This window comes from Muscardinus avellanarius (genome assembly GCF_963383645.1).
Source record: "Muscardinus avellanarius genome assembly, chromosome: 7".
In the NCBI taxonomy this organism is placed as follows: Eukaryota; Metazoa; Chordata; class Mammalia; order Rodentia; family Gliridae; genus Muscardinus; species Muscardinus avellanarius.
The window spans coordinates 74,500,537-74,527,122 of record NC_137793.1 but is presented as its reverse complement, the minus strand read 5'-3'; the positions used below and the strand labels follow the sequence as shown (position 1 = coordinate 74,527,122).

At 35.5% G+C, this 26,586-nt stretch overlaps 1 protein-coding gene across 2 annotated transcripts in view; it reads right to left on the bottom strand.

The window, feature by feature from the left end:
* USH2A (usherin) overlaps nt 1–26,586 on the bottom strand; it is a gene marked incomplete at both ends in the record, with an annotated part of 871,783 nt that overhangs the window by 393,638 nt on the left and 451,559 nt on the right. For both annotated transcript variants that reach the window (XM_080698222.1, XM_080698223.1), the window contains 2 exons: nt 19,177–19,324; nt 26,075–26,246. In XM_080698222.1, the coding sequence (XP_080554348.1) occupies nt 19,177–19,324; nt 26,075–26,246 (320 nt within the window). The remainder of the gene's footprint in view (nt 1–19,176; nt 19,325–26,074; nt 26,247–26,586) is intronic.

The window sequence follows — 26,586 nt, the reverse complement described above, 5'->3', positions numbered from 1 at the left end:
GCGCCACCATGCCCAGCGAGATTCTTTCCTTATTCTTTCTAATCAAGCCCAGAAAGCGTAAAGAAACAGGTACTTACTAAACACTGTAAGATGATTTTTTAAAAAAAGTCTGCTGTATTTAGTGTATTTGATTTTGGGCAGTAAATTGTTTAATCAGTAATTAAGTAGGGCTTATAATGTGCCAAGCATTGCACAATGTATGGGAATACAGAAGTTGTAATAGTTTGGGTTTCTGCTTTCATAAAACTTAAAATATAACCATGAAAACAAATTTTAGGTACATTAGTATATGTAAAATTAATCAAAGAAAATCAGGTGGAATAGAGGGAAAAAATAAAGGCGAGAAAAAAAGAAGCAGATGCTAACCTATTCTGGGCAGATTAGGGTATAAGGCAAGTCTGAGAAATTGATCTTTAAACAAAATTTGGCACATAGAACCACTTCATAAAAGGAAAAATATCACCGACCATTATTTGACTAATTATAACAAGGATTTCATAATAATAAATGGAAAGTTCTTACTGAGATATCAGTAAGTTGATTACTACTTAAATATTAAATATCATGAATTTATTAGATAAACAGTGTGTCTCCAAAACCTTTGAATATGGCTTTCTTTATTTGCTGTTAAGATATATTGTTCTAAAAGAAAGCTTAACATAATGGAGTTTTAAAAACTGTATTTATTTTTTTACCACCCTTAAAGGAAAGCTTTTCAAACTTATCTCCACAGCTCCCACTGATTCCTCTCCAAGAAAAATTTGTGTTAAATGTGGATTAAGTGAGATTTAAGAATCAGTCAATGTTTCAGCAGGAACTGATGGCATCTCAAATAGGCAATTGAGAAGATTTTGGTGCAGAGTCTGTTTACAAAGATGAGGATAGGGTTAAGGAAGAGAAACAAGTAATAATAAACCAACCCATCTAGTGATAGCTGGGGCTACTAGGAGACCATGCTAACTAGTTGACTAGGAGCCAATAAATATTCTTCCATTTGAAGACAAATAGGCAGTGGCAGATTCTAGAACCCAGAGAAAGAGCTAGGGTTATAGAAAAGCGCTATTGGATAGGAGTTGTAGCTTTGGGTACAGGAAGATGAGATGGGCTCTAGAGATGAGAGTCAGGGGAATAAGTTCTTCTCTCCCTTCTCATTTTTTGCTGCTTCTTCCAGGATAGACCAATGGGAAGACAAAGAGAAGAAAGCCAATAACACTGCAAATGAGGTTTTTCTTCACTTTGCAGATGAGAAAACAAGATTCCCGATAGATGCAGTGATTTGGCCAATGTTATACAGCTAGAAAGTTGTAAAACTGTGTTAGCTCTGATACATCCAGACTCTACAATGCATACAACATATACTTTAGAGTTTCTCTATACCTATATTTCCTACAGACTTGCAAGGCATTGGGTAGAGTGGAGAAAAGTTGAATGGAATATAAACAGGCAAAAAATAAATATCCAACAGAAAAAAAGTCATTTCTTTGATTATACTGTATTGTATTTTGGGGGTTTTCATTGCATTTTTTGTGCTAATAATAACTAATATAGCTGTAAAAATTTCATATTTTGCTATGTGATGAAGAGGAAAAGTTATTTATTTCACAATTCAGTTTTTCAGTAGATAACCCACAGATACTCAATTCTCATTGGTAGACTAATGGAAGCAGTTTCAAGTTTATCGGCTTGCTTTTCCCATAATGATAGAATTTTTAAGGTGTTTAATTTTCACAGGAAAACAGCATCATAATTGTCCGTAAAGCCCATCCACTAGGGCATAGATCCTTGTGTCTCTTCATCATGTTATGTCAAATTATATTTCCTAAGGTGCTCAATGGGTTGTCATATATAACCAAGGAAATTCAATATAAGTACAATACAGTGTAAATTTAATACAAGGTATCTCTATTTACATGAAAGACCTCTGTTTACTGTAGGAATTAAACTACACTGCTTTAGTGTGTCATAAAAATAACATGTATCCTGAATATAGATGCTTCAAACATATTTGTTTGTTTTTTCCAGTATAGTGTAGTGACATGAATATCAACTGAGGTTTGTCCCAAAGGTCCGGATGATGATTGAATGTGGCAGATCTCTCCCTATGTGAATTCTTGATCCTTCAATTAAAAAGGAAAAGAGAGAAGAGCTCTCACATTGTGGGAGATTGCCTTATTACTGTTGTGCTCTCCTAAAAATGGAATCAACGGAATCTGAAAAAGACTGCTTGGGAAATTCTACCTGACAAACTGATTGGAGGTGTTTCATAAAAGTTACACAAAGCTTGCTCAAAACTGTCAAGCAGTTTTCCTAAGTGATTCACTGAATTCCATAATCCATTTTGCCTATTAAAACTGAGCATTTCCAAGAGAGAAAATAGAATCACATTTTGACTGTTTAAAAAGAAAGTTATTTCAAATAAAATGTTAAAAAAGATCTCCAAACAGTTATTTCTTTGAAACCAGACAAATATTAAATGGAACTCTTATGAATTTTGAATGTTGGCTCTGAGAACAGGACATTGAACAATAGAAGTAATTTAAAAACTTCTACTTTTTAAAAATTTGGCTAGATAGAATCCTATAGAAAGGAGAATTTTTTACTAAAAGTAGGAAAATAGAACAGTGAGTAAAATCATAAATTTTTGTCATTTACAACTTATTTTATTTGTATTGCATTTTCAATTAACTAGTTGTCTTTTTCCCTTTCCATATTATTAAACTGTGTAATTTTTATAAATCTGAATTCCCACATCTGAACATTGGGGGTATGCTTATTTTTGAAAATTGAAATGCCTAGCAAATAGTTAAAAATTAAAGCTACATTATTATTGGTGATAGGAGGAATTCAAATGCCTCTATGTATGAGTACTTTATTAGTATATATATACACATATACCTTCATATGCACATGTTATAAAATTTGGTTTCTATAACATCATCTCCTCATGTAAAGGGCAATGTGTATAGCACATGTACCAAATACCTATAGTTAATTAGTTTTATCTCCAGCCTATATATATATATATATATATATATATATATATATATATATATGATATGTGTGTGTGTTAAAAACAAAAATTAATGTTATTTTAATAATATTCTATTGTCTTTTTACAGAAACAATCAGCCTTTTAATAGTTTTATACTTGTATTGACATAACTAACACTGTCTTAATACATATCTATTCCTAAATTCTCACAAAGCTAGGCAAATAACAAAGGCTAAATTAGAAAAATATTCTCGTAGCCTCCTCAACCACTCTTCATTTATCAAGAAGACCTAGGGACCCTTGTCTAATGGGTACCAAGTTCTCATGCCCCTGTCTTTGTATTACATTTTGAAATTAATAAATCCAGATCACAGTATCTATATACCCCCTCAAACTGAGGCATGCGAAGTAGATGTAGCTCCTCATAGTTGTCCCTCTCTGAATATCTATAGACTGACAGCTGATAAAATCTTAAGCAGAAAGACTAGGCCCTCAATTTTTGTGATAAGCCTTTAGTAGGCTGAGAGGTAGTGAGTCCTTCCTCTCCGCTGGCTGTGGAGTCCTCCCACTTAGATTATGTAATCATAAGATGTGCTGTAAATGTGTGTTTGTGTGTAGTGTCTGATCACGTATCCCTTTGCTTTATTCATCAACACAGTTTGTCCTTATCATCAGTAAACATTAACTCATTCAGCAGCTATTGAATACCCATGTACTCTGTCACTGGTACCCCTCCAGAGCTGGGCCTAGAATGGTATCCTGTGGGCACAGGTGATTGCTGTCTTCATGTGGTTTACACTTTAGTACATCATGTTTTAGGTATATATACTTAGGTAAAGACAGAGGTAGTAACACCAACTTATAGCTATTAATAATAGATAAGGATTTCATATTCAATATTTTAGTTCGAATTTTAAAAACATATTCAAATTAGTTTAAAATGTCACTTTTATAGGACACTTGTAGTGTTTTGCTAGATAATGAAGAATAAGTTTGGCATAACCTGATAGCTGAGCTGTTTTTTTTTTTCCAAGGTAGATCTCAAGTATGAGGAAAAAAGACAAATTTCAAGATTCTAAGGCTTAAGCTTCTAAAAAGGAAGATGGCTCTTGAGAATATGGGCACTCCTAAAAGTGTGATTCTAATTATGCCCCTGTAATCCACACAATGCAGGTCACACATTTATTAGACAGTAATTCCCTGTCACTGTGGTGCCTACTGGCATTACAAAGGAAGGGGCAGAGTCCTCCACAGTAAAGGGTTCTCATACACCCTGAACCTAAAAGCAGCTCCTTTTAGAGATTCTTAAATCCTACCTGAAATCACAGCTTGTGAAGAGAACCTTTGCCAAGAGGAATATGGGTGCAAAGACTATGATTAGAGAAACAGAACAGCAGTGTCACACCCTCGTTTCTGCAGCGATGTGAAGCAAGGAGCTAGAATTAAGGCAGACTTATTAGAAGGCAAGCAAAGCGTTAGGTGTGAATCAGGTAATAATGATTCGGTGCTTAAAGACTATCATTATGTCATTATGAACCACATTATGATGTGAGAGTATAAGGTACCAATAAATGTATATGTGTGTACACACACACACACACACACACACACACACACACACACACACACGACTGTATAGGCAGAAGGTAATTAATGGCAAGTAGCATTATTTGTAAGAGAAAAATATGGAAATTTAAATACCTATCAATAAATGATGAGTCATTTATAAGCTGAGGTTTCATTCAGTGGGATTTGGTACTGCCTTTAGAAAGAATGAGGTCAAGTTACTCTTAGCTGTCATAGATATATGTTTCTATCATACTAACTGAGAAAAGTAAGTTACTTACTTTTGCAGCTTATTTCTGGTTTACTTGCACCCTGGTTTAACAAACATATGTTTCATGCATATATTTTGGTGTGCTTATGAATGAATACATTTTGTTTATCTTAAGCTGACACAGTCTTTAAAAATTTTCCCCCTGGCTTAAACATTTATTGAAACACGTTACATTCTCTCTTTATCATATATTCTTTAATTGTGGCAAAAATCCACATAACACTCTCTTAACCCTTTTCAAGTATATGACAGAACATTGTTATCTCTCTGTACATTTATACAACAGACTTCTAGAAATTTTCATCTTGAAAAGCTGAAATCTAAGCCGGGCGTGGTGGCACACACTTGTAATCCCTGCGCTTGGGAGGCTGAGACAGGAAGATAGTGCAGGTTTGAGGCCAGCCTCAGCTGGCTCAAGAGACCCTGTTTCCAAATAAAATATAAAATAGGTCTGGGAGTGTAGCCTGGAGGTAGAAGGCCCCTGGGTTCCATCCCCAGTACCACCAAAAAAAATAAAAAATTAAAAAAAGCTGAAATTTAGCCAGGCATGGTGGTGCACGTTTGTAATCCCAGCATTCGGGAGGCTGAGACGGGAGGATTGCAGTTTGCGGACAGCCTCAGCTACTTAATAAGGCCTTCCGCAACTTAGACCCTATTTCAAAATAAATAATAAAAAATAGGGTAGGGTGTGTAGCTCGGAGATAGAATGCCCCTATGTTCCATCCTTATACCTCCAAAAAAAAAAAAAAAAAAAGCTAAAAAACAGCTAAAATCTATAGTCACTGAATAACAACTTTCCATTTCCCCTTTGTGCTTAACCCCTAGTAACTGTAATCCTACTTTCTGTTTCTGTGTCTGGATACTGCAGTCACCTCACATTAAGTATGTTTCTTTTTGCAAATGGCTTATTTATCATAATGTCCTTATTTTTATCTTTTATTGCATATGACAGTATTTCTTTCTTTTTAAAGCTAAAAACTATTCCATTGCATGTATATATCATATTTTATCTATTTGTCCATAGACATTTGGATTGTCACCTCTTTACCACTCTGAGTAATACTCCAATGAACATGGTAATACTCCAGTGAATACCTCTTCAACTCTTGTTTACCATGCTTTTGAATAAATTCTAAAAAGTGGGATTTCTGGATCATTTCTAATTTTAATTTTTGTGGAACTTCTATACTGCTGTTCATATCAGCTGAACCATTGAACATTATCCCTCACAGCATTATATGAGAGTTACAATTTATCTGCCTTCTCCAGAGCTTGCTATTTCTTGATTTGGGTGGGGAGAATCACGATATTTGATAAAATTTTAATTAAGCACCTATTATATATAAAGCACTATTCTTTAAGTTGCTGGCACAGTAATGAACAAAAAGACCTACACAGGAAATGTTCTTTGAGTATATAAATCATGTCCTGAATCAAGAAGCAAGCCTCAGAGTACAGACACTAGTCCTGTGGAGTAGAGCCAGGCTGGTAGATAGAGACGAGTCAAGGCTATAAAGGCGCAAGCTATTCTATTAGCTTCTGGGTAAGGATGGTCACCAGACCTCAGAGAGAAGCTGATGACTTACGTTAGAATCAGTTATATAAAAACAGTGAGTCTTTTCTAAACCATATTAGCTAAAGACTACCAATTGCTTCATAGGGAAGAACTAAGCATTTATATCAGCAATATTTTAGACCTATTTAGAGCTTCTCACATACAGGCATATATAGAAAATATATAAATAGTTCTCATGACAGTAAGTTTTTCTCATCAAATATATTTTCCATGTTTATAAAGTCTTAGAGAAAGAGATCCATTTAGACACATAACTGACCAACAAACGCAAGATTTGGGGACTCAGTGTGCAAATCCAGGCAAACGACATATGCTATAGGCTATTAGACAAAATGTATGTGTATCTCTGGACCTGATACATCTTAGTGAAAAAGCAGAGAAATGATACTCCTACAGTGTAGGGGTCTCTTCAGGGAGATGTTTCTCTGATGGTGAAGCTTTTAGAAGGTGAAAATGGGCAGGAGATTTTAGGTCATCTAGACCATACTATTTATTTATTTATTTATTTAGTACTGAGGATTGAACCCAGGGGCATTCTACCGCCAAGCTATAACCCTAGACAGATTTTATTTTATTTTTTATTTTTTTAATTTTAAGACAGGGTCTCACTAAATAGGTGAGGTTGTCCTTGAATCTGCAATCCTACTATCTCAGCCTTCAAGTACTAGGATTATAGCTGTGTGCCACTGTGCTTTACTAGGCCTTGTCTTTGAAGGGACTGTGAGACCCCAGTCCTTTTCTCTTTATTTTAACTGCATCCAGCCATGAAGCAAACAGACTTTCTCTACCATGCTCTCACACCATGATGTATTGAACATTCATAGGACCAGAAAAATAATACCAATTGATCATGGACTAGAACTTCTAAAGTTTTGAGCTGAAATAAATCTTTCCTCTTTTTCAGTTGACTTCTCTCAGGTATTTGTTGCAGTAAAGAAAAGCTGACCAATACATTCGTTTTCATGGATATTTCTCCTAAGGGACTCAGATACTCTTGAGATGAAAGATTGAGCAACTTCATCATGGTATCTTCTATGTATAAAAGAATGATGGTCTCTAGTCAGAAACCAGAATATATATTTTATTATTTTTTTTATTGATGCATTGCAATCACACACCGTGATGAAGTTCAGGATGATAGAAGCTAAATGCACTCATTGAGCCCTCCTCTAGTTCCCACTCTACTCCCTCTCCTGCCCCACTTTCCCATGAATGACACTGATTGACACTGATAAGTTTGTGTATGTACATCATGTCCATTTAAGGGTTTCCCTCTTCAAGTCTTCCTCTCCTGCACCACCTCCCTAAGTTAGATCTCCTCCTTCACTCCATTAATTGTTTTCCTCCTTTGTCCGGAGTCCCTCCTGTGTTCCATTTTATCCCTAGCTTCTGTAAATAAGGGAAAACATTGACCTTCCACTTTTTTGTGTCTAATCTCACTTAGCATAATATTTTTCAGTTTCAACCATTTCCCCTCAAATGATGTAATTTTGTTATTTATGGCTGAGTAGAATTCCATTGTGTACATATCCCATATCTTTGTAATCCATTCATCTGTTGATGAACACCTTGGCTGGTTCCAGAGTTTGCAATTATGAGTTGTGAAACTATAAGCATAGATGTGCATGCATTAATATGGTAATCTTGTTTAAATTATTTTGGGTTGATACCCAGGAGTGGTATAGCTGGGTCATAAGGTAGGTTCATTCCCATTCTTGAGGACCTTCCTCCATACTGTTTTGCAAAGTGGGTGCACTAATTTGCAATTTTTCAAACAATATATCAGAGCTCCTATTTCTCCACATCCTTACCAGCATTTATTATTGTTTCAGTTTTTAAAGGATGCTATTCTAGCTTGGGTTAGGTGAAATATCAGGGTAGTTTTTACTTGCAGTTCTTTTACTGCCAATGATGTTGAACAGTTTTTCATATATTTGTTGGCCATTGTCTTTCTTATTTGGGGCATTCTACCTTCAAGCTACACCCCCAGCCCTAGTTTTTATTCTTTATTTTGAAACAGGGTCTCACTGAGTTGCAAAGGGCCTCACTAAGTAGCTGAGGCTGTCCTTGAAATGCAATCCTCTTGTTTTAGCCTCCTAAATGCTGGGATTACAAGCATGTACTGCTATGCCTGACATTATTGATGTTTTTAGCTGCCTTATTTTTCTTTTTCTGTTTATATTGCAAATTACATTAATTTTTTTGTATGATGAATCAGTTTTCCATCCCTGGGAGGAATTTTATTATTTGTGTTGTATAATTTTTTTGGTGTGGTTTTGAACATACATTGCTAGTATTTTCTTTAGAAGTTTTGCAACTAAGTTCATCAATGATATTGGTATATAATGTCCTTTTCTTGAGCTTCCTTTATTCAGTTTTGGTATTAATGTGATACTGGCTTCATAGAATATATTTGGGAGAATCTGATCTCTTTTGCTTCATGGAATAGATTGAGAAGTATTAGGATTATATATTCAATAAAAGTTTTATAAAATTTGACAGGGAACCATCTGGACCTTGGCTTTTCTTTTATGGCAGTTTCTTATTGCTGTTTCAGTCTCTTTGCTTGATAGTGGTCAATGTAACTTTTCTATATCACTTTGATTCAATTTAGAAAGGTTGCATGTGTTCAGAAGTTTGTCAATTTCTTCTAGATTTAGCATTTTGTTGGAGTATAGTTCCTCAAAATATTTTCTGATGATCCTTTTTATTTCCATGCTGTCTGTGGCAATGTCACTTTTTTGTCTCCTATTTTAATAATTTGAGTTGGACTTCTGGCCAAGATGGCGGCAGCTGCGGCTGCCATGGTGACCACAGCCACCACCATGAAGGTTGGGAGTGGCCAAATAGGACATGAATACCTCTGAAAAACCCTGGACAACAGATTTTGGTTTAATATCTGATTGAGACAACATACAGAGACATTTTCAGTCATGACTTCCTGTCTAAAATTAAAAACTGGTCTCAAAATGGCGGTGGCAGCAGTAGCAGCAGCCAGTATTTGGGAGAGGCAGACAGATCCATCCAATCCACCTTGAACTGCTGAAGAAATCTCCCCAAAAGGAGACTGGTCCTGCCCCACATGCTCAGGAATTCTGGACAACATACTATGATGTAAGAAAAATGTGTGGGGTGCAATGGAGGGAGCCCCACATGGCCAGGTGGGCCCACCGCACCGCCCATCCCAGGAGGACTCTGTGCACATGGCCACAGCGCTCCTCTACACAGTGCTGGGGACTGAGCTACGCTTGGAGCAACAGATAATGCTCTCTGTGGTGAAGCTGTGGACCTCCACCTATGGAGGGGGGGCAAAATTCATTGCTGCTAGGTATTCAGTCTCTCAGCTTTTGCAAAAGACACGTACTGTTTTCTCCTACCAAAAAAAAAAAAAAATTGGGAATAAAAGGGAACTTCTGTACATGCCCTCCCCGAGGTAAAGGGAACCAGAACCTGCTGCACAGAGAGGCCGGGACCAGAGACTGCGGGGCAGGCCTGCTGAGCGGCGTGTCCAGCGCGCGGGACTACTGCGCAGTAAAGGGCCAGCAGGTCCCTGCAATCGTGGGGTCAGGAAGCTTATGAAGCTGCTGCTCCCTCACCCCATCTCCCAGCAGATTACCAGATCCAATGGACTTCTATTAAAAAATTGAGTGTGAGTAGATCATCTCGTTGGATTCACTCACCTTCCGGCAGTCAGGACTTCAGCAAATGGGAATCAGTGCGGAAAATAAAAGGACTTCAAAGAAAAGATAAACTATAATAGATCAGATGTATCTATGTTCATAGCTGCACAATTCATCATTCCCAAAGTATGGAACTAGCCAAGATGTCCACCAACAGATGAGTGGATTACAAAACTATGGAATATGTACACAATGGAATTTTACCCAGCCATAAAGGAGAACAAAATTATGGCATCTACAGGGAAATGTCACACACAAAAAAATAAGAAATCAGATGCTTTCCCTAATATATGCAACCTAGGGGAAAAATGGATTTTATGAGGAAGTCTAGTTGAAGAAGGCACCCTATAGAGGAGCAATTAAGGGGATGAGAGGGGTGAAGATGGAAACTCTTTAAAGCACATGATGTACTCAAACAAACATATCAAAGCCAATCACTAAATCAAGCATGGGAAGGCGGGAGGGGGAAGGAATGGGATGGGGATTGGATAAAGGCTAATTGGGTGATGTGTGCATGTTTATCTCCACATGTTTTTTATTCTATTAAGATGTATGACTACAACACAAATATAAATATATTAAAAAATAAATTCTGAGGGTACAGCTAGATTTTGTTTCTGGTGGTCGGGTGCACATCCCTTTAGAATGAAATGTGAGAAGCTGAGAGTCTTGAAAATCTTCCCTTTCTGTTCCTTCAAGTCTCTCCTCCTGTCTTCTGGTAAGGTCCTGGCTCAAGTGGTTGAGAGACAAATAAGTCCCCAGGTCCAGAAGCAACCTCTACCCTCTGTTCCTCCATATGCTCCTTATACTGTTTTCTTTTTTTTTTCTTCTATGTGAAAAAAATATTTAAAAGCAGCTTGCAAAAAAATTAATTTGAGTTAATTCTCTCTTTCTTTTGGCTAGATTGGCTAGTCATTTATCTACGGTGTTTATTTTTCAAAAAACCAGATTTTGGCTTTGTTAATTTTTTATTGTGTTTTGTTTGTTCTCTGCTTCTTTGATTTCTGCTCTGATTTTAATAATTTCCTGTCTTCTACTGGCTTTGGGATTAGACAATTCCTGGTTTTTGAGGTCCCTGAGACATTTTGTTAGGTTATTTGATGATTTTATGTTCTTATATGAGCACTCAATGCTATGATTTTTTTCACTTAATATTGCCTTCAAAGTGTCCCAGAGATTTTGATACACTGTGTTGCTATTTTCATTTATTTTGAGAAGTTTTTTATTTATTTGCTTATTTCTTCTATGACCCAGCCTTCATTCAGCAGTGTGGTATTCAGTCTTTATGTATTTATGTGATTTCTCTGGGTCTTTTTATTGTCGATTTTCAATATCATTCCATTATGCCTGAAAAAATTCAGGAAATTATGTCACATTTTTTAATTTGCTGGTGTTTGCTTTGTGGCCCAACATATGATCTACACTGGAGAAGCTTCCATAAGCAGATGAGAAAAATGTGCATTCACTTGGATTTGGATAGAATATTCTGTATATGTTGAGTAGGTCCATTTGGTTTATGATATTCTTTGGTCTGAGGCACCTTTGCTGATCTTTTGTCTGGAAGATCGACCTAGTTGTGTGAAGGAGTATTGAATTTTCTTAGTATTATTTTGTATTACAATCTATGTGAAAATGTCATAGTTTGTTTTATAAAGTGGTTACAACTAACATCAATGTTGATTATCATTATATCTTCTTGTTGCTTGCTTCTTTTACTAGTAAAAAAAAAAATGACCTGCTTTGTCTTTTCAAATAAGTTTAGGTTTGAAGTCTACTTTGTCTGATATGAGAGTTGCTACCCCTGCTTGTCTTTGAGTTCCATTTGCATGTATTACCTTATCACAGCCCTACACCTTTAGTTTGTGAACATCTTTACCTATAAGGTGTGCTTCTTGCAACAGTATAGAAATGAATTATAATCTTTAATCCATTTTTCTACCTTATGTCTTTTAATTGGATATTTGAGTTCTTTGAAAATCAGTGCCATTATTGACAGGTGATTTTTAAGTCCTATCATTTTGAGTTGTAGTTTCTATGTAAGATAGTGTTTATTCTATTTCCTTAGTTGTTCATTTGATGAAAATCTTATTTTCTTTAGTTCTGGCATTCATTTTTTAATTTATTCTTTGTAAGTTATTTTTTTGAGCATTTTCTCTAGTTCTGGTTTAGAAGACATAAATTCTTTCAGCTTCTGTTTGTCATGGAAGATGTTTGTTTTCTGCCTTTGCTAAATAGTGGTGTTGGCTTGAAGTTATTTACTTTTAGAGTTCGAAGTATGTTGCTCCAGGACCTCTTGGCCTTCATGACTTAGGTTGAGAAGTCTGTAGTGATTTTTATTGTTCTACCTTTTATTGTCACTCAGTCTTTTACTCTTATTGCATTTAAAATTCCTTGGCATCTATGTTAGTCAATTTGATTTATGTGGAGTGTTGAACCCTTTCTCTGATCCTAACTCGGGTTCCATATGTTTTCTATACCTGTGTATAGATCTCATTTTCTATGTTTTAACAATTATCTAATATTTTTTGAAGAGGTTTTTTATTCCTTTGGTTTTAGCTCTAGACTCCTCCCTCTCTATATATTATTCTTAAATTTGCTCTTTTAAAGTTATCTAAATTATCTTGGATGTTCAGTTTATGCTTTCAAATTGAGTTTTCTGTATTATACACTATGCATTCATATTTGGAGTGGTCATCTTCTAGGAGTGAGCGTGTTTTCTATGTGATTTACTCTCCACTGATGGTCTGTATTGAAGTCTTCATTTCATTTATTGTATCATTTACTTCCTTCATTTTTTTTATTCCTGCTCAAAATATCAGTTTCTTTGTTAATATGATTTTTCATATTCTCTAGACTTTCTCTGAACTCTTAGATTTTGAATCATTTCAACTATTAACATTCTAAATTTTTCTGACACTTTCTGCAACTCTAATTTGGTGAATTCTGTTGTTGTAGAGTTGTGGGGGTTCATGTTTTCTTGGTATTGTTCTTTCTCATGTTATCAGGTTTTGTTGCGTTTGTTGCCTGTCACTTACTCTGTGGAATCCCCATATCTAATTGCTATTCCTTCATGATATCCTGTTCTGGAGGTAAAAGTAAACAGTCTCAGCCATATGAGTAGTTGCAGCTTTCTGTTAAATACCCATCATTATACATACCATCTCTGTGGTCTGTGTCCCATATCACCCATCCTTTGTTCTGTCCATAGACCACCTGCAACTGAATTCAGCTACTAAATAACTCTGTATACTCACTGCAATGGTGATGTAGATGATCAAAGGTGCTAAAGACCAGGGACTTGCCCATTTCTTCCCTAACAGGGGCTAGTCTCTGAAGTGAGGGCCAGTGGAGTTTGTGTCCTGTGACTTTCTAAACTTCTTTGTGTGGAGTACTATGCAGCTCCTCATGTCAGCTGGGACTGGCCTGTTCTTAGTGTCTGGAAGTCCATCCAGTTGGTTCATCTATGTGATCCAGCCACAACAATAAAAATTTAAAGTGGTCAGCTGGTTTACAAGGGCAAATTGTGATGTAAACAATGGTGAAGAGTGAATGGAGAGGAAGGTGATAGAGTGAAGTATGCAAGAATAGGCTGTGATAGAAAATGGAATTAAATAGAATGAGAGTTTTAAAAGATAATAAAAATAATACTAAGAGTAAAGGAAATTTTTAATAAGTAATATATAATATAGATAGTGTTAAGAAATGGAAAATATATAAGATATGGTGCAGTGGGAATCAAACAAACAAACAAAACAAAATACAGTCAGTCACACATAAATATACAAGAGAAAAGGAAAAGAAAAAGAAAAAAAGGGGGAAACTTAAATATTGTTTAACAGAAAGTAAGTAAAATTGCCCTGCTGGAGAGGAGCTGAATATTGTGACTTTGGATAGTCCCTTGCCCATTTTTGCTTTCTTTTTGAATTGAGACTTGCTTAGAAGGTATGTGAATGCTGTTTCATAGCCCTTCTTTGTCTCTGCTCCCCTGCCTGCTAAGTTTCCTACTTTGTTAATGAAGCAAAATGGGATGAAAGAGCAGGGAGGAATTAGCCATGACTGTTGGCTGCTTGAGAAAAGTTCTTCTGGACTGGAGGTTTAGCCTAGTGGTAGAGTGCTTGCCTGGCATTCACAAGGCTCCTAGGCCCAATCCCCAGCAACACAAAATGGGAGATAAGAAAAAGAAAGAAAAAAGATGGAGGAAAGAGAAAAAACACAAAAGAGAAGAAAAGAAACTATACAAACAAATAACAGCACCAAAACAAAGAAATTAACAAACATACAAACAAACAACCTCTATAATCTTCTTAGGTAAATACTGGATCTTTCCAGCTGTTTAGGGCCCACTTATCACTCTAGGTTCCTGAGAACCTTCTAAGCATTCCTGCTGTTTTGAAACCTCTAAACAAGAAGTCAGTCTGTAGCCCCAGTGCCAGGTCCTCAGGGGTGATACCCTGGGTTGGTGTCTCCCTCTGACTGCATAAGCACTGAGCATCTCACAGGTTTGTTGGAGATCATGGGATTTCCATGCTTTCCACAGAAATAGCTGGATTGGTGTGCAACTTCTAAGCCTGATTTTTTTTTCCCAAGATTTCACGTGTAGTGAGCAACCAACGTCTTTAAGTCCTCCCAACCTCTCTTTGTATGGTCTCTTTTAGCCTCCCACTGTGTGGGGCTTGCACTCATCTCCTGTGCCTGGCAGAGGTGAATATGCTATCCATAGGGAAGTGAATGGGGCGGGAGGTTTGATAACATTTTTCTTTTATGGGAATATATGATTCTGTGTCTGATACTCTCACTGTCTGTGGAGTAAATTTCAGGTTTCTGGATATGAAATTATCCAGGGTATCCAAAGTTCCCACTTACTGAGAGTACACACTATTGTTCTTGTTTTGCATCTCCACTTTCTCAGGGACTTGTTATTTCTTCTTCCTTTTTTTTCAACCTTGATGTTTAAAAGCGTCTTTGTAAATATTTTTAATTTTCTCTGCTTTTAGTTCCGCCTCTCATAAAGGTATCTGGGATGTGGCTGCAGCTCAACTGGGAGTTCCTGAGATGAGTTAAAGGCAAGCTCACCTTAGGGTCTTACTCCATCATCATCTTCATCCATCCTCAAAATATACACTTTAAATAAACAAATTCGCCGGGCGTGGTAGCGCATGCTTGTAATCCCAGCATTTGGGAGGCTGAGACCCAGAGGATCGCAGTTCATGGACAGCCTCAGCTATTAGTGAGGCCTCTGCAACTCAGTGAGACCCGGTTTCAAAATAAAGAATAAAAAATAGGGCAGGGGTGTAGCTTGAAGGTCGAATGCCTCTGGGTTCCATCTCCAGACCCGCAAACATAAATAAATAAATAAATAAATAAATAAATAAACAAATTCATATTTTTGCAGTGCATGGGGAGGGTCTTCAGGTTATCTGGGTAAGTAATCTTAGTATCCTGAATTAGAGAAGTGTAGTTGGAGAATTGTTGTACTGAGAGAAGTCATGGGTCATTTAGGGTTGAAGTCAAGAACTCCATCTAAACTTCTAAAATAACTGAGTGGTGCTAGTTAATTATAAAGAGAACAAAAAGAGCAGGTAGAATGATGAAGATCATAATGAGAAATTATGTTGGACATGCTGAGTTTAAGATGTAATGAAAATCCACATGAAGATCTCCAGAAGGGCCCCTATGAAGAGGTCTCAGCTGGACAGTCTATTAAATACTCATCAGCATTTTGGTAATAACCAAGGCAATGGGAGAATCTAATTATTCTGAAGATCTATGGTGGAACGCTATAATCTACTTATTAAATCAGTACCCATAAGATCATATAAGTGATCATTTCAAGTGATCATATAAGTGATAATTTAAAATCATGCAAATGAGTTTCTTTAGTACCATAAGAATGAACTCTTATTTGTGGTTCAATTGTACTACTTTCTTGCAATATATTCAGGAATAAGAAACAGGCTATAATGTAGTGTATATTTCAATATGGGCTTGTTCCACTAAATTTGGACTGTGAATACTCTGGCAAAAAAATTAAAAATTAAAATTCTTGACTCAAGCACAAAATATGAATTCCTAAAAGAAAAACTCAGTCCCAAATAACAAACAGATAAATAAATATAAATTCAGGAAGAAACATACTTGAGGATATATTCTGTAAGTACTTAAAGCATCTCTCTTGGTTGCATTCATTAGATAGCCAGAACTATCCAGTACATGTGACACAAATCAAAGATAATTTTTACAAGAAGCTTTTAAATGAACTAAATATTGGGTACTAAAAAAAGGTATAACAATGTGTTAGGCTTTGTGAAGAGAAATAAATGAATGATTCATAGTCCTTATCATCCAGTAGGAGTATGTCACAGGTACTGAAATAACTTTAAACCAAATGAACCAATTGTCCTTATGAAGGCACAGAGACAGCCTACATGTCTCTGTACATGTAAAGAAAACATTACAAGTTATTTTAAACTCAAAGAAGAGTAGAATCACTTTGAAGAACAAATGGCTGTTATAGTTAGGATTTTTACTATCCCCTAAAATCTTCGTGTTTAGAGGTAGGACTTTTGGCAGGCAACTGGGTTATGAGAGCTCTGACCTCATCCATAGATTAATCAATTTATAGTTGAATGGACAACTGGGAGGTAAGACCTTATTGAAGAAAGGAGGTCACTTGGGGCATGCACTGTGAAATTTATCTTCTCTCTGGTTTCTTCCTGTCTCCCCCTCTCTCGCTATCTCTCTGCTTCCTCCCTACCACGACCTAAGCCACTTTCCTTTGTCACACCCCTTCCACTGAAGCAATGGAACTGGCCAACCACAGAAGGAATCCTTTAAAGTTGTGAGTCAAAATAAATCTTTCCTATTCAAAGTTGCTTTGGCCAAAGCAGTGGAAAACTAACTATTGAGACCTGTAAGAATGAGTTGAATTTTTCTTTTCTTGTGGTACTATGAATTGGATGCAAAAAAAAAAAAAAAAAGAAAGAAAGAAAGAAAATCTACCTCCGAGCTTATTTTCATTCTACCCCTAGACCTATTTTTATTTTATTTTAATTTAAAAAAGAGTCTCACTCAGTTGCAGAGGGCCTTGCTGTAAGTTTCTGAGACTGGATGTGAACCTTCTTTTTCCTCCTGTCTTAACCTCTCAAGTACTGGGATTATAGGCATGTGTCACCATAGTCAGTAATAAATTGAAATTTACAGGTAAAGTTGAGGAGATAGAAGGGATTGTTAATCTACATTTACAATCAAGGAAACTATTTGTGGAATTTAGTAAATTTTCCATATCTACCCAGTTAGCTCACATAAGTGACAGTTTTTGAATATAGGCCTATTTGACTCCATAGCTATGTTTTTGATCCTCATTTTAAGCCATAAGTACTATGAGGTAGCTAAAAAAAAAAAAAAAAAAAAAAAAAAGTTGTATTACAAGGAGATAAGAATGCAGATTGCATCACAAACTGGGAATAAACTGAATGCCAGACTACCGAATATGGACTTTCAGGTATGTGGGGAGAAATCACTTAAAATTTAAAATAGATGAAGGACAAGATGTTTTCAACAATCAGATTACCTCCTCCTACTGCCACACCTTCAGGAATGTTTCAACAATAGAAATACTGAAAAACTGGGGAAAGCAAAGAAGAGCAGTGGAAAGAAGTATTTTTAAAATAAAATGACTTACCATTGCCCCACAATAAAAATTCTGGTGTAAGTATATACAAGACTTTAAAATACCATGGAAATATTAACAAATATCTCCCAAAGCTCCCCATTCTTCTTCTTACTCAGTGAATATCTTTAATGTACTTTGCAAATACACAAAGTATAATAAGCAAAGGTCTTTAAAACATGGCCTATATTTCCCCAATTGGGGTTCCCCATTGGGATAAATGGGATAAAAGACAGTATCCTACTATGCAAATCATGTAACAGCCCTTAGCGGCAAGTCAATCAGAATAAATAATTAACATTTTCACTGCCATCTATGGACTAAGTTTCTTTGTGCAGTAAGGGTGGCAAGATTCTTTTTACTACTTCATATAGTATCTAATAGATATCCATTTTTTATTAAGAAATTTAAAACAGTACAGAAATAAATTTAAGAGCAGAGATAATCACTAACACTAATTATTAGAACTCCCGCCATTACCTTAAATATAACTACTGCATTTGCTCAAAGTTTAATTAAAATGAGATGGGTGAAATAATTAATATCATAGTAAACATAAACTAATTACACTGGATTTTTTAATTCTTTTTGCTATATTGAAAGGGCCATTTTAATTTTCAGTAATAAGTTACTTAAAACAGTTTTTATAATATTATTTCATCTTTATGTTTGTTTCAAGAAAAACACAATTTGATTGCCTTCTATCATGGTAAAAGAAACAGTGGTATTAGGTCATGTGAATCTTCAAGATATTTCCAATAAGTAAATAAAGCATTTTCTATCTAAAATCGATTAAAATTTTGTACAACGGCGTCTTGTTTTCGTGATATTTAACTGACTAGCTTAATTCTCTAACATGTAAGGACATATATCACATAGAAATACACACAATTTGCTTCAAGAAAAGTACATGTGTTTAATGTATGCTCTGTTTAAAAACAGCGTGTTGAAATATTTATAAATAGTATATTAAAAATACAGAGTTCCAAGTGGCCTCTCTTAAGATAAACTTATTAAATCAAAAGCATTTTGAAATATAGTGTGTCCATGAACTTTCCACCTCCCTACTTCTCCAAGGAAGAACTAATGGGTGTTAAAAACAGAAAGTCATTGAAACTACAATGTCACTCTCCACACGGCATTCTTTTGGAATCTTCCTTTACTCTCTTCACCTCTCCTGGAACATGTTAAACAATAAGATGCAGTACACAAGAACTATCAAAAGGGAGCACTTTTGAGCCACCAAAATTGTGTTAGCCTAAAAACCACAATCTCCCCAACTACAGACAATGATACTATCTCAGGTATTTTATGTGCTAAAATGATCATTAAAAATTAAGCACCACATATAAGCTGCCATTTAGAATATTAATTTATCTTTGCTAATCATCTTTTTAACTTAAGGCTAAAGAGTTCACTCACCGTTTGGATACACAGGTCTTGTCCAGGAGATGTTAAAAGAATCCGGCGAGTAGGAGTGGGCTTTGGGGGCTGCCACACCTTCGGGAATGTTCTCCTCAGTTAGGGCCTCGCTGGCCTCACTCACTGTGCACCCACCACCTGTGCAAGCCTAAACAGAGGATGCAAAAAGCACTTTTCACTCTGGGTCCCTAGAGTTTCGATAAACATCGAAGAAAGAGAATTCATAAGAAAGTTTTAGGTTCTTTAATGTTACCTCTATTTATTTATGTCTCGAAATTTATTTTATGTCTCAAAATAAATTTGTCATGCTAAAGTATGACATGTAATTAGTTTGCTTTTTTAGGACATGAGACCATTACCTCCAATACAGATAAAATTACCTAGGAAGTATCAGGTAGTTCTAACCTAGAGCCCAGACAAAGATAAAGGGCATATACTGACCAGCCCTGCTAAAATTAGCCTTGCACAAAAAATGCAAGATTAAACACATATGCACACATACATGTGCATGAATAAATGTTTTGGAGACTGAAAACTACATTGGGATGAAATAATTATTAGAGGGGATACAGAAAATGTAGTTGCTTTTTATTTACTATAGTGGGACCAATATATTTATATTTCAATACCATGTGAAATAAGACAATACTTCTCCCTCAACCAATAAGAAACATTGTTGTGTGAATATTTAACAGATCATAGGGTCAAGTAACTTACTTATGAACCTTAAGATAGGGTTCATAAAAACAATTGACAATTTATAATTATCACTGAACCCCTGTTCCCTAATATAGTACCGCTGATACCAGAAATGGTAACCTGAATGTTAAAGATATTTAGAACTGCAATGTATAGTTGAATAATAAACTCCAAAGAATTATTGAACTTTTTAGACAAGCATGTCCTCAGGAAACTGAGACATGTAAATAGGACTTTTTCCATCTCAGTTGGCAAATATTAGCATTTATATTCTTCCATAACAATTTTTGAGAACTGTATTTGTGCTTTGTTCAGTATCTCTTCAAATTACAACTTCATTTTACACAGTGAAATTTAAAAATGTTTTGCAAATTACTAAATTATTCCAAAATCCATGAAAATAATGAAGCAAAATCAAAGGATGATATAAAAAGATAAGTCATTTAGACTATTTTCATGGAGTACAGATATTTCTAACCAAAAATGTAAGCACCTCTTCCTCTTTATTTCTTTTGATCTTCCTCCTGCTTTCAGTGAGATACTGGGGAATGATTTTCTGATAATTAAGGCAGTCAGTACTCTTTTCCCTAAAGATAAGTGGAAGTTGATTGTTTTTAAGATATTTTCTTTTATTGTACTATAATACTATTTGCTAAGTTGTTTTAACTAGTTGGAAATTTTTCATTATAAGTGTAAATAATCATTTATGTTCAACAAACTTGGAGATCACTCGCTCTTCCTGGTTTAAGAATACAGCTCATGTCTTCAGAATAATTTCTCACCAAGTTAAGGAAGTTTCAGATGGGCAGGCGAATTTGTGGCCTGGCATGAAATTGCTTTAAGATGGGGGTATAATTAATCTCTGTGGGTTTCCTCTAATTCCCAGTTATGGCATGTGCATGTCCATGTAAGAAAAAAAACCCTATTCCTCCTGAGAATGGAATCTTTGCAAATAAAAAAGACTCATGTGAATATGTGGCTGAATCCTGATTCAAACATTAGCATCTGCTACTGTTAACACAAGAAGCAGCTGCCTGAAAATTAAAAAGAAAAATTAGTGCCAGGCATGGTAGCACATGCCTGTAATCTCAGTATTTGGGAGGCTAACAAAGGAGGATCGTAGGTTCAAGGACAGCCTCAGCAAGTAGTGAGATTCTCATCAAACTAGTGAGACTGTTTCAAAAATAAAAAAAAATACAAATAGGGATAGGAGTGAAGATCAGAGGTAGAATGCCCCTGGGTTCAATCCCTAGTACCACACGCATACACAAAATCAGAAAAATTAGGAAAACATTTACACACACAACAAATGTGCTGAACACCTAGCAGAAAACATAACAGCAAAAGAAGCCATATGATATAACTGAGTTATGAAAGGAAAATGGTTAAAAGAGCCTTCTTTCTAGTGCAGAAGAAGGGGCAGGAAGGGGAAGAGGAAGGGGGAGACAGAAAGAGAATGAATTAATGAGTGAACGAAGAAATGAATGAATATGCACCCACTTGCATTTTGAGAGATTTTACCTTAGGGGCAAACATATTTAGCATCTTATTGTTAAACTGATTACACACTGAAATTTAATTCTGATAGGCTTCTTGTCACTATTTTTTTCTTATTCATACCCTAAAATTTTTCTCTCCCTAATTCTTTCCAATATATAACTTTGCACATTTTAAACACAATGCTGATTAAAATTTACTCATTCTGAGAATTCTGCGCTATTTTATAAAATAAGTGAAAACATTCTCTTCTTGGGATTTTGCTATTGAAAAATTGTTAATTAGTAACTTAACAAGCCCCTCAAGAATCTGAGGAATTCACGAGAATTTCTCTGGAAGATAAAACAATATATAAAAAGGCTGCTGAAAGAACAGAATTGCATTTTGTTGTTATTGTTATTATTTAGCACACATCCTTTTGATTTTTTTTAGTACTGAGAATGAAACCCAGGGACCTTATACCTCCAGGATACACCCTCAGACCTATTTTATATTTTATTTGGAAACAGGGTCTCCCTATGTTTCTGAGAGCCTCACTAAGTAGCTGAGGCTGGCTTTGAACCTGAGTGATCCTCCTGTCTCAGCCTCCCAAACGCTGGGATTACAAGTGTGCACCACCCAGCCTGGCTACACACATTCTTTTTGAATGCACTTAGAAGGCTTTGGTTTTTTTATGGGTACGGTTCTAGGGATTGAATTCAGGGGCATTCTACCTTGCCCTATTTTTTATTTAGAAACACAGTCTTGCTAAATCTCTCGGAGCAAGGCAGCCTCACCACCATGCTAAGGCTAATAGAAGGTCTATATTTAAAGTTGTTTCTGATTTGCCTAACAAACATCAGCTATATGAAATTAACCAATCAGTATCTTACTTAAACTTCCTGCAGAAGGGGGCACTATATTCAATAAAGCTGAGTGTTGCTTAAAATTTTGGTTTGGAAAATTTCAACAGAATAGTAGGATTGATCAAAGATGCCTTTATGAAATGATAAGGTCTTTGAGAGCTTGTGAGTCATTAAAAAAACTTGTTTTAATCCATTTCCTACAGCTTTTATTCAATGATAGCCAACTAAAAACAAAATTTATGAAATTCATGTACCACCCTGAAATGTGGAGTAACACCTGAAATTCATAATACCACCCTGAAATGGTGTGTAATATCTGATCAAAATGAGATTCAGTTTTGGTATAATAAAATGCATAAGTAAAAAAATTATACTCAAATACAGTGACACCTGTATGTAATCCCAGTACTCTGGAGGCTGAGACAGGAGGATTACAGGTCTAAAGCTGCCTAAACAACTTAACCAGACTTGTTTAAAAAAAAAAAAAAGTTAAAGGGCTTTAAGCGCTTGGAGGGTACCCCAGAGGGAGAATTCCCCTGTCTTCAATCCTCAGTACCACAAAAATAAAATATTTTAAAATTAGGAAAATCTAAACCGGGTGTGGTGGTGCACGCTTGTAATCCCAGCATTCGGGAGGCTGAGACCGGAGGATCGCAGTTCGCCGACAGCCTCAGCTACTTAGTGAGGCCCTCTGCAACTCAGTGAGACCCAGTTTCAAAATAAAGAATAAAATATAGGGTAGGGGGTGTAGCTCGGAGATCGAATGCCCCTGGGTTCCATCCCCAGACCCGGAAAAAAAAAATTAGGAAAATCTAAAACTAACATTCATTTTTCAAATGGTTTATTTTTGAAAAAGCAGGGTCTGGGGGTATTAAGAACTCAGCATATTTTAAAACATGAAGAAAAAGAACAAGGCCATTTTATCCAAAATTACTTTTTCTTGAAAAGTCATCGTTTTCAAGAATCTTGGGTAACATGTACCAAGTGAAAAATGGCTAACAGTGATAGGAAAATTAATAAACAACACCTGTCTTGACACTTGTCTACATCAGTAGTTTCTTTATTTAATTATTAACTTACTATCTTTCCTTGGAACAGTCATAATTTATCACACATCAAGATGCCCCTTGTTGGCTGCAGTAACATGTACTTTTTCTTGGAGTGGAAAGACCACATGCATTGGAACCACACAATCTTTGGCTCTGACAATTTTCTTTTCTTTTCTTTCTTTTTTTTTTTTTTTTTTTTTGGTGGTACTGGGGTTCTTGGAAGCCCTTCTTCCTCCAGGCTACACTCCCAGACCTATTTTTATTTTTGGAAACAGGGTCTCTTACACCAGCACGGCTGGCTTCAAACCTGCGCAATCCTCCTGTCTCTGCCTCCCAAGCGCCGGGATTACAAGCGTGTGCCACCACGCCCGGCATGACTCTGACAATTTTCACCAAACTAATTAATTTTATCAGAAGTCTCAGATCGTTTCTGAAATAATTCTATTTAGCAGTTCCATTCATTCCTGCAAGCATTATTTGCTAAGTTTCCTGTTTCCGCCAAGTGCTATGCTTGAACCTGTTCTCAGAAGTGAAAGACTCAGTCTCTGTTTTAGGAGTCCATCATTTAGTCAAAGGCAAACATCAAATTAAACATATGAAGTAACACTTCTCTGAACTTAGAGTAAATCATAGTGTTTCAAACCCCCATGTATCTTCCTCTATTCCAAAGGCTGCTCAAAGGCCTTGTTATCTGTGTGTTTTGTTTTCTAGTACTCAGTCAACATGCTAAGGCGATGTAAAAAGGCAACTTCACTTTGCTGGGAAGCTGATCTCCCTCTCCTGATCTAATGACCTTGAAAGCTAGTTATTATACTGAAACTGTGAAATATACAATAATCCCTCAATTAACCAGGATGAACCTAAAATGTTCTGGTTCATTTAATTTATTACTGAACAGAGTTAAGTAAAAAACCCTTTAGTTGAATACTTCCTGAAAATACATTAGATTATTTTCTGCCCTAATAAGTACAGTAAAATTAAAAATAATGTGAGCAAGTTTATTTCCCTAGTAGGTGTTAGGATAAAGATTTCTACATCTTTATACATCTTTCATCAACATTACTCAGTAGCTGACACATATTATTTAAATCTAAAGAATCATATAATTTGGGGCTTAAAAAGACTTTAAAAATAATTTATTTCAATGTTCTAATTTTAGGCCTAAAGAAACTAAAACTCATTGTGGTTAGGTGAAATTGCCTTTGGTTATATAGTTAGTGGCAAATCAGAGTGAAAACTCAGGGGAGCAGATTCCTGAATTAGTGGTATTTATTTTTCAAGGTATTGCATACTTAAATAATATAGGCTTACTGAAATAGATTTTGATTGACTGTACAGCATACCTTGAATACTGCCTTGTATCATGTCATTTGCCTCCTTCTGCTAAAAATCAAGAACACAATAATTTCTTTTTTTCCTTTCCTTTCTTTTTTTTTTTTTTTTGAGGTACTAGGGGTTGAACCCAGAAGCATTCTACCTCCAAGCTACATCCCCAACCCTATTTTTTATTCTTTATTTTGAAACAAGGCCTCAATAAGTTTCAGAGGACCTCACTAAATTGCTGAGGCTGGCCATGAACCCACTATCCTCCTGTCTCTTCCTCCCAAGTACTGGGATTACAACCATGCACCATCATTCTCAGCTAAGAATACAATATCTGATTAATTTTGGTTGCTTTCAATCTATTGAGACTATTCTTAATTTTGATACTACCACCATTTAAAAATAGTATAGACTTCTGTGCTAGCTTTTGAAAATCAAGTCAATGCCCTTCTTCCTTCTTTTGTAATACAAGAGCAAGTAATCAAAACTTCTGTTTCATAGACCCATCTGCTATGCTGAACACTGAGGCGCATGGAGTTGGTTTTGAACAGGGTTTTTAACATTGTCTGATTGCCCTTGTTTTGTGGTGTCAAGTCAGAGAGTTAGCAATAGTTGAATGTAGTTTATTTTCTCATGGTATAATATTTAGAGCATTCACGAGCATGTTAAGTAAAATGAATGCATACACAGTGTCTACATAAATGTAAATTTATTCATAATCAAGAGCAGAATATTTTCTATGGCATTTATCAAAGCAAATATCCTTATATAGGTATTGCTATAAAATGAAGAGTGTGTTTAAAACAAATAGGGACAATCTCATGTTTATATTCAGTTATTTTCAGATGTGCTATTAAACTTAAAAAAGATTATATTTCATCAAAAAACAAAAGGAACTACTGAGTACAAATTCTACAATAATATCAAGGTCTTTTAAAAGATCTTTGAATAAAAATTCTATTTTGCATTAAAAATGCTATTGTCTAGCTAAGAAAACTCTAAACTGTGTGTTGATTCTGGGGTTTTATTAAGTGACTGTTCTGAGATCAAGTATAATATGAACCACAGTAAAATAACAATCAAGAATATTTGAGGGTCATTCAAACCTCATTTAAAAATAAAATCTAAATTTTCATGCTTCGCACTGTTTTTCAACTGAATACAAATTCCACAGCAAAATAATGTTATTAATCTAAGCAGTTTTGAGAAAGCTCTCAATATTTATGATGTTTTATAAATTATAAAAAATAATTTCTAATAATCTCAAATTATATTTGGAAAAACCTACCAATGTAGATGGTCATTCTATTATTTTATATAATATAAATACACAGATATTGCCTCAATAGAATATTCTGGATATCAATACTTGAGTCTTTTGATATTTGGCTTTTTTTAAGTAAGAAAAGGAGAAAAGATTGGACAAAGGGAAGGGAAGAGGGATAGGAACAGAAAGAGAGAAAGTGATAGAAATAAAGAACTTACTCCCAGCTTGATGAGATATTTACTTCCAGGGGAAAGGTATCGTAGCGTGTGATCCTGGTAAAGTTCTGTGCTGTTATAGGTGACATTCCAAATTGTAAAATCATATGTGTGACTTGAAATATATAATATATAGCGTTCCAGAATTCCATTAAGTTTCTGTGGTTGTTTCCACCTGAGAATGGAAAAATATAGCATTATTACCATCATTCACTCAAGTCAAACCTGAAATGTGCAAGATTTTCAAAAGACACATATAAACTTGGATTTGTGCAACCACATAAAAGCAAACACACTGAAAGCTCAAAAGTGATTCATTTTTAAATCATCCAAAATGTTATTTAATACCTATTCTAAATGGAATAAAAATATGACTTAGTCTCTGCCGTCTGTTACTTAAAATTTTATTTATTTATTTATTTATTTATTTATTTATTTATTTATTTAGTGGGTCTGAGGATGGAACCCAGGGGAATTCAACCTCCGAGCTACACCCCCTGTCCAATTTTTTATTC